The 9,610-nt window shown below is 39.9% G+C and overlaps 1 protein-coding gene across 7 annotated transcripts in view; it reads right to left on the reverse strand.

The window, feature by feature from the left end:
- The window catches only part of LOC111870743 (protein PRRC2C), a 109,501-nt gene that overhangs the window by 95,767 nt on the left and 4,124 nt on the right, over nucleotides 1-9,610 (reverse strand). For all 7 annotated transcript variants that reach the window (XM_033753987.1, XM_033753990.1, XM_033753989.1 and 4 more), the window contains exons 2-3: nucleotides 643-780; nucleotides 128-364 (exon numbers count right to left, since the gene is read on the reverse strand). In XM_033753987.1, the coding sequence (XP_033609878.1) occupies nucleotides 128-364; nucleotides 643-726 (321 nt within the window). In that variant the 5' untranslated portion in view covers nucleotides 727-780. The remainder of the gene's footprint in view (nucleotides 1-127; nucleotides 365-642; nucleotides 781-9,610) is intronic.

Genomic DNA, 9,610 nt, shown 5'->3' on the forward strand with positions numbered 1-9,610 from the left:
TGACTACTCTATATAAACGTTAATACAAACTCAATTTATGCAATTACTTCTGCTACAGTGGGAATGCTCAGACAGCTGGAGCACAAGAAAGAACAGTAAATCTCGAGAGTGGAACTGAATTACTTACTGAAGGGGGTGGTGGTTGCGTGGGTGTAACTGTTTGACTTGTCTCTCCTGGCTTGCTGCCCCATCCTGTGCCGCCACTAGGAACTAAACTTATGGCTGGATCGTTGCCGCTATGTTCAGACTTCAGGCTTGGTAAATTGGCTGGAGGTCGTCGTGCTGACGGCACTTTTCCCAGACTCTGCATGCCATGTTTGCGTGGTAATGTACTCTTCTGCTGATGTGGCTCTAAGGATTCTCCCTGAACAAGAAAAACATCACATAATTTATAATTAATAAGATCTAAAAGTTTGTGATGATGGTATATTGCTACAAGTATTATGTTTCTAGACATTATCCATCATATCCATCTCAGGACCGGTTTTTAAAAAATAGACAAGACAATGGATAATGTCCAAAAACATAATACTTGTAATTTCTAGTTCTCCGACATTCTTGATTTACAAAAATTCAGTGTTTGTAAAACGTTTAAGCAAAGTAATTACAGTACAGTGGTAATTAGGAAAAAAGTTCACTCACCCTATACAAATTATTTATGTCGAGTGACTGAAACTTTGACTTTCCTTTCTCCCCCTTCGACGCAATCCCCGACAGAGTAGACATGCTGTCTGCAGGCAACCATTTAGATGAAACAGACCCGTGGAACGAACCCTATTGCTGTGAAGATAATAGATCAAAACATTTTGAGTCCATGAGCTTGGTACATAGGTTAATGTTCTCACATTGGATATGAATATTACTGCCTCCTGGGACATAACATGAGCTGGGTAGACAGGTTGAAGTTCTCAGGGTGGGTATGAACATTATTGCCTCCTGAGACATGACACTGTAAGCTCGGTAGATAGGTCGAGGTTATCACAGAGGATATGAACATTATGACCTCCTGGGACATAACATCGTGAGCTTGGTAGATAGGTTGACGTTCTCATGGTGGATATTAATATTACCATGTCCTGGGACATGACATTGTGAGCTTGGTAGATAGGCTGAGGTTCTCACAGTGGATATGAATATTACCACCTTCTGGGACATGACATCATGAGCTCAGTAGATAGGCTCAGGTTCTCACGGTGGATATGAATATTATGGCTTCCTGGGACACATCATGAACTCAGTACATATGCTGAGGTTCTCACGGTGGACATCAATATTATTGCTTCCTGGGACATGACATGAGCTTGGTAGATAGGTGCTGACGTTTCAGATAATCCTAAATAACTGTAATCTTCATATGATAAGATGATTAATGAAACAAGGATATGTAGAAAGCGGCCACGACCCAATTTAAGGTACCATCCTGACATCTACTTGGAAGAATTTGGAGGAAAATAAATAAAAATCTCATTTCAGAGAGCCAGTTTCCATGCAGATATGTGAACTGAAAACACACAAAGGAGTGCTCACCAGTGAACTGTGGCATCAGGTCTTATCACATGTTCACTATATATCAGTCATATCAATTATTTGTACAACAGGAATTGTTATGTCCTCAAAGATAAATAAAACTGGATTTCACATGATGTAACCTGAAGACAACCTTCAGAGACCATGGATGAATATTGTAATAACTCCTCTGATCTGAACAGTATTTTACGTGGTGCAATCCAAAAGTTCACGAAATATATTAATAAAAACTATTACAATGCACCTAGATCTTATTCTGCACCATCACCTTCAAAGTAGTCCCCTTGGGAGCACATACACCGATCCCAGCGTTTCTGCCACTTTTTAAAAAATGCATCCTGGAAGTCTTTCTTTGTTAGGGTGTTTAGTACCGTCTGTGTTTCCGCTTGAATTTCCTCAACTGTATCAAATCTTCGCCCCTTCAACTTGATTTTCATCTTGGGGGAAGAGAAAGAAGTCGCATGGAGCTAAGTCGGGTGAGTACAGTGGGTGGGGAACAACTGCCATCTTGTTTTTAGCCAAAAATTCCTGCACAATGTAAGCCGTACGCGGTCGTGCGTTGTCATGGTGGAGTACCCAGTCGTTCGTGCGCCACTTCTCTGGACGTTTTCTCCTCATGTTCTCCCTCAAACGCCTTAGAACATCGCGATAGAACTCTTTATTGACTGTCTGACCAGGAGGGACGAACTCCTTATGAACAATCCCGTCAATATCAAAAAAACAGATCAACATGGACTTAATGTTGCTCTTGACTTGTCGAGCTTTTTTTGGCCGAGGTGAAGAAGGGCTCTTCCATTGCGACGATTGCTGCTTGCTTTCAGGGTCGTAGCCATAAACCCAACTTTCGTCACCAGTGACAACCTTCGAAAGAAAGTTTGGATCCTCTTGAAGCTGTTGCTGAAGTTCCCTGCAGACTTCCAAGTGATGCTGCTTCTGTTCATTTTGCAGCAGTCGTGGCACAAACTTCGCCGCAATCCTCCTCATGTTCAGTTCCTCTGACAAAATTCGTTGACATGTACCATAACTTAGTCCCAAGGTGTTACAGAGGTCTTGGAGGGTCAGTCTATGATCTTGCAGAATCAGATCCCTAACTTCTGCAACATTTTCTGGTGTTTTGCCCGTTGACGGCTGTCCCGAACAATCGTCATCATCAGTCAATGTTCGCCCATTTTTAAAACGCTTATACAGTTGTAAGTTTGTGTCTGGCCTAAACTGTTTTCACCAAAAGCTTGCTTCAACATTTGGTGCGTTTCTGCAGCGGTTTTCCCAAGTTTGAAACAAAACTTTATACAGACACGCTGCTCTCTCAGGTCAGCCATCGCAAAACCGCAAACTCACGGAAACACAACAATGGAAATACGTTCACCAACAATAAACCCAACCACTCAACTCGATGCCGCTTGCCACACTGATTCAAGAAGGATGTGTGAGGAGACACCTAGCGGTATTTTGATGTACTCATAACCATTCGCGCGCAAAATTCAAATTTCGGAAACTTTTGGATTGCCCCACGTAGTACACAGCTAATAACCAAACATGCTGTTCTAGCAGTAACTCTTAAACTTTCATTCAAGAGGTGCTGTTGGGGCGCAGGCTATCCCGACAGGTTTCTAATGGTTCACATGAGTCACTTCAGGCAAATGGTCCGATAATGCCTAAAATTAGGCCATGCCCGCCTTCCTCCAGATCTTCTCCAATTCAATTTTCACTGTTATCCTACATATCACCATCACACACTGAACTTGTCACTCCTTTGTTAAATAAACCAAAACAATTACAAGTAACCAATATTTGATTTAAAAGAACCCAAAATATAACACCAATAATACCAAAACTCAGTGTGACACAGAATACTGAGCAGAATCAATTAATGTCTTGCCACAAGCACTTTCCCTAAATTCATTCAACCTTCAATGTCCTTGGTTTAACCAATGACCTTTCTCCAAGAAGTCTCCTTACTAATATTCCAATTTTCACAGAATTCCTTGGTTTTAGTATTCTGTTAGCAGTGTTTTCTGTATGTCACCAACCTCCCCCCACAAAGGATGGGAAGAACAGAGAGTACTGGGAGGAGATAACTGTCTGACCAGATAATAAGCATTTAATTTTAAGAGAAACTGACCACAAGTGCAAACAGCATTGATGAAATGCCACAGGAGGTTCATGCAGAATGAACTCATAGGCCTTCATGGGAGTTACCCAAATTTAAGACAGAATGTAAAAATTAGACACAGCAAGACCTGTCCATCATACAAGCAACAATTAAGTTTTACTTTCATTGTTTGCAATCTATTGAGTGAATACATCTAATAATATAAATTCAGCAGTTGACATAATAATTTCATTAATCTGCATTACACTACATTTTTTACCCTTAAAGGTATATATAATTATACATGAGTGTAATTTGGGAAAATTATATTACAGAACTATATGATCGACCTAATCGGCCAGAAACCTTGGAAGTGGAACCCAAAGAAGAAGTAGATACAGACGAGAAAGGACCATATATTTTACAAAGTGAAGTGGAAAAAGCTATCAAGGACATGAGGAATGGAAAGGCTACAGGAGATGTGCTTAAGTTACTGGGAGAAGCTGGTTTGAAAACACTGACAAAACTAATAAACACCATATATGAAACTGGGGAGTGGCCCAAGGACTTTACAGAAGTGACAATGATTGCCTTAAAGAAAAAGACAAAAGCTACAAAATGCAGCGACCATCGCACAATAAGCCTTATTGCACATACGAAGGGGGACCCAAAAATAACCGGAAACGACCTGTTGCGCGCGCATGCTTTGTAGTTACGAGTTGTGCTGCTAGGTGGTGTTAGCTGGGGGTCTCCCGCGACTGTTAGTGAGCTGGCGTCAGTCTGAGTTAAGTGGTTTGTCTATGGTGCTCTGCTGTGTGCGTTCCTGTTTCAACCCTTTGGCGATTAGTGAGATGGGGAGGGGATTGAGGGTGGGGGAGATAACTGCCTGATCAGGGGATCAGCTCTTAATTTTTAGAAAAACTGGGAAAGAGTGACAATAACAAACTGTCACAGATTTATAGAGAGTAAACAGCTGAGTTTAACATGTGGGCATTTGTGGGAGTTACAAGATTTCAAGGCAGGACGTAAAAATTTCATCACAATGTCTGGCCATCAAACAAACAAGAACAAATCCAAATGCTGACACAGTTAAATAGTGAGAAATGATCAGCTGACTCAAAGAAATGTAGAACACTGAACATGAACAAAGTATGCACAATGTAGGCTCTGACAATCAACATGAAACATATGAAAATGATACCCAAAAGTCTCAGTGGCAAAGTTGAAATGAGACTGGAAATTTGTTCAGACACTGTGAAAGATTATTATTAGAACCAAGTTTTCTGGAAAACCAGCATGTGGTGATGAGACTTGGGTCTCCAGTATGGCATAGAGACAAAATGCTTAAAGTTAAAATTGAATAAGAAATCTTCCCAAAACAGTGAACTGAACATTTAGAATGTTTACAGGAGTGCATTTGCCATGAACAGATCAAGTCTCTGAGCAGAGAAGTGGTCTCTGCATCATAACAAAGCACCTTCCTATACCACACTTTCAGTAAACCAACTCTGGCCCATAACTCCAGGCACCAGTCAGAACATTCAGCATATGTGGCTTGCTGTGTGACTACAAATCTCCCTGAAATGATTTCATTTCAGCCACTTAAAATATATCAGGGCAACATGATGAGAGTATGCAACAGACTTTCAGAAAGTATTCCCAGGCAGTGCCCACAGCAGACAGTATTAAGTCATATGGCAAGTTTTTTGAAGGCGACTACACTCATAAAAATTAAAGATATTGTCGCGTATCGGGTGTATAACGCGACAAATAACTTCACGCCGTATTTGATATAGCGAATTTTATTTCACATCCGCTCTCACAATCACCCAAATTACAATCTGACGATTACTGCTATCTGCAGTATCACATTTAGTACACTGAAAAATGCCACAATACAACTGACTAGTTGCTGGCTAACTCGGCGGTAGGTCCAGGACTCACTGACTGACTCAGTACAACTGACTCGGCGACTGTTACAGTACAACTGACGGTGAATAGCCTTCGCTGCTCCCTATGTAGCCTCGATCGGACAATACGGCCACGTAATAGGCACCCTTGTTGCTAGCCACGCTGTCCGGTTACGTCACCGCTGTTGATTCGCCTTGCATAGTTACCCGGTTACGGGGCTCAGCTATCTTCGGCTCCGCTCGTGACGTCACCGCGCATGGCTGNATCCACACACATGGATCCTGAATACTACTGGCTGGGTCTTATGAAGTCTGACCTGTCTACCAATCACATGATTCTCTGTGTATATCACCAAACATTTATCAGAGAGAAACACATTTCAGATAAAAGTTGTAGAGAAAAACGGAACACACTTTAATGTCACATACACATTCACTGCAATATTCCAGGATAAATAAGCAGAAGGGATGTTAAAGAGTACTTTTTTAAGTTCATTGCTGGGGGTAATTATGTTCTTAAATCTTTACACTCTACAGATGTGAGCAGAGTTGCTAACGTTTCACAGGTACATGATGCTTCATCTTCATGGTTAAAGTGACTGTTCATGTGTTATGTCCCACCTAGGACCAAAGGGCCACTGGATGGTAAATGTCAACAAAATCGGCACATTAGCCAAATGCACAAAAAAACATTGGCAAATCTTCTTCTCAAATAGTCACACAACCAAAGGCTGCTTAACCTTTAACGGCCAAATGTAAGATATATATGACACTGGCAGCAACCCGACTTGGCTGAATGTCATATATATACATGACGCAGGGCACATACACTCTTTGGGAGTACTGACAGTTTGATCTTGGGTTTGAAACGAAAACAAACCTACATGAGGTCATGTCAGTGGTTCATTCCTTAGGTCTGAACAAAGAAATCGTTTATCATGGTACTGGTTTTGATACTATTTACATTTATGTTTGTGACCTGGTCAGCCAAATATAGCCCAGCTTTGTTTCGAGAACTGATGAGGAAATATTCTTCTGTGCTAGCATGTGAGTGCTTCCAGAGCCTTCAAGGAAGTGTGACACATGCAAGGATTAGTTTTCAGTAACGAATTATCAGTTAGGAAGTCAGTGTCGGATTTTCTTTATCAGTTAGAAAGTCAGTGTCAGACTGTCATATATTTCTTTATATATCATTTTTATTTTGCGTCTTGGAAGAGGTATAAACCCACTGAGCCAGTATTACTTTGTGAGTAAAAGACATCTTCGCCACTGCGACTTTCAGTATGTGTCGGAGTGGCACTCTTTTCGACTAGTATTATAATTACTTTGCATCACTATTTTGCGAATATTACCAACAGGTGAGTGTGTTGCTTTGTCAGTCAACATAATTTATTTGATTCTGCTAGAACCCTCCCTCCCCCAAGATGATTCTTCAATCGCACAAGCCGAATATCACGGTCAGTGGCGTTTTGCGGGGGAAGGCCAAATTTATCAGGGGGCCCAACGGAGTTGACTGGAGTTGAAAAAGTCACAACACTGGCCAACCAAAGGGAAACAAAGACGTTGTCATGTGTTTCGCTAAATAAGAAAAGCAGGAGCATGCTCTTCTATTGTAGAAAGGGTGGTGTCGCTCTGTGTGAGGTTGACTGCTTTGAGAAGTGCCACGCGTGTCAGAGTGTATCATAAACTGCGAAATGACACAGTTCAAACTCGTGTACAGTCTGAACAAAATATTATTGTATATGGTGTGACTATATTTACAATATCACCATGATTCAAGGTTGAAGAAAAAATAACGGGTAAGTCCTTTGGAATTTCATAACATATATAATAAAGATTGTATTTTGCATTTCATGACAAAATAATCACAGTTAATTTTCGTTTGTAAAAATTGCTCTTTCGAGTATATGTAGAAAATTGTATTGTCTTTCAGACTGTTTTTAGTTCATATTTCTATGTTGCATAGAATGGAAAATATGTATTTTTTCTGAAAGTTTGCAATGTTAATTAATTAGGGAAATTTAAATACCGGCCGCAGAGGGCTCCCGGCAATTTAAAAGTCTATAAATTAAAGGTTAACCAGCAGAGTGGTTCTTTTCCACGTTCTTCTCCCCCGCAAAGTGGCACACCACATTCCCCTGGACATTTAACCTTTACACACCAGATTTTTAACATGGTGTTAGCTTGAGCTGGCCAGACTTTATTTTAATGCCCATTGCTGCTCTGTGTTTAAATGCCAGTTCCTGTTAGGATGCTTACATTGTATTTAAAAATACTCTTACCTAATATAAATTTTTAGGATAAATGAATGGAATTAACTTTGTTTTTATCAGCAAAGAACATAGTGTCATATAGTACAACATAAGATTTGAAAATATTTAGACAAAGAAGTTATACTCTATTTTTAATTTTTTCTTGTAATTTTGATGTATACTATAAAAATTTGTTCCCTGCTTCTTCTTATAGTAGTTCTGCATTATAAAATCACTTTTGCTTCGAGCACTTGAAATATTTCCGCATTCTCTGGTACCATAAACCAGCTGGAAGCAATAAAACCATCTGGTTCTCTGCTGGCAAGTTTCTCATCTTTCTTGCACTCTTCAGATATTTGAGTTTTTTGACTAAAGGATAGAAAAGTGAAAGCACTGCAGTTCAAGGAAGGTTACAAGGTTGTTCCCTTCTTCAGTGCCAAGCCCTTCCAGAGCATTTGAGACGGAATACTGCCCTTTCTAAAGTCATAAACAAACACATGCATCATAGCTGAGATACAGAGTGCAATCAGTTTTCTGTGAGTTCATGGTGAATTCAAATATTGTAGTTTCATATCATCATAAAATGGCAATGATACGTTGTTTGGAAGAAGAAATTGAAAGGCAATGTGGGATTATGCATTTTTGGGTGCTTCAAGAGGTAAAATACAATTGTGAGATTCAGTTACATGAAGTGGGGGGTGAACCCTATATAGACATCAAGCAGATAACTACAAAATGGTATGTACATTGAATTTAAAACTAAATATATAGGACTGGGTGTTCTCTTCCACTAGCAGCGTGCACTTCTGCTATCAGAGTTTAAATGCCTGGCTGCACAAATTGTGTACTTCGGCAACTTCAACCGTACTCATCACTGGACTGATCAGTTAAAGGTTAAATTTGTCACTGCAGTGTTTAATTTTAAACTTCTGCTCCCTTTTTAAAATACAATATCTCAATCATGTGTCATTATAAAAATATGGAACAAAAAGCCTCTGAAAGACCAATCATCACACTTCATGTACCTGTATTTTCATTTCTTTAGCCATTAAACTAAAGTCTGTAAACATTTTTTAGTTAAGTTTCATAATTTTGGCTTTATTCTAAAAAAAACTTGCTATTGTTGCCACTGACTTTCATTTCTGTTCAGACTACATGATCTCAATAGCATGCCTGAGTCAAGCACATTCAATTTGCCATCTTGATGAGTGTCTGGTGTTTAGAAATGAAACATGATCATAGAAGTTTACTGACAAATCTCTCTAGCGAAAACATACAGTCCCAGTTTTGGTTACTGCGACACTGTAGAAGTCTCATTAACTCTTTGACTGGCACGAAGGGTATTTAAATCTCACCCCTGTCCTGGCAGGCCCTTTAAACCTTATGTCGCTAAAATGCATGTAGTTACTTTTTCCTAAACAACTTCAACAAAAATTGGTTTTTAAAAACGAAATTTTTAGGAACTAATTAAAATACAATATTTTATGCAATAAATGCTTTTCCACACCTCTTTATTTGTTTTTCTTCGTGTGATAAACATTGAAACATGAAAGTTTGCAGAGAGCCACACCACAGCCTGCACACATGATACTTGTTTCTTTTCTAACCTTGTGCTTAGCACTCACGCGACACTTTCTCAGGGCACCATTCTTCTTATTGTTACTGTTAGGAACATGGACCATTTTATGAATTTTCAAGCCACCCTCTAGACGATTTGCTGGCTCTTTCACTGGTGGTCTTTTCAAGGTCGAGGGCGGAGGCGTGACTGCACTCTAGTCTGACCCAATAGATTCGTCATCCACTTCATTCCTTGACTTTTCTCCCTCTCC

The sequence above is a fragment of the Cryptotermes secundus genome, unplaced genomic scaffold (genome assembly GCF_002891405.2).
Source record: "Cryptotermes secundus unplaced genomic scaffold, Csec_1.0 scaffold204, whole genome shotgun sequence".
NCBI classification, from domain to species: Eukaryota; Metazoa; Arthropoda; class Insecta; order Blattodea; family Kalotermitidae; genus Cryptotermes; species Cryptotermes secundus.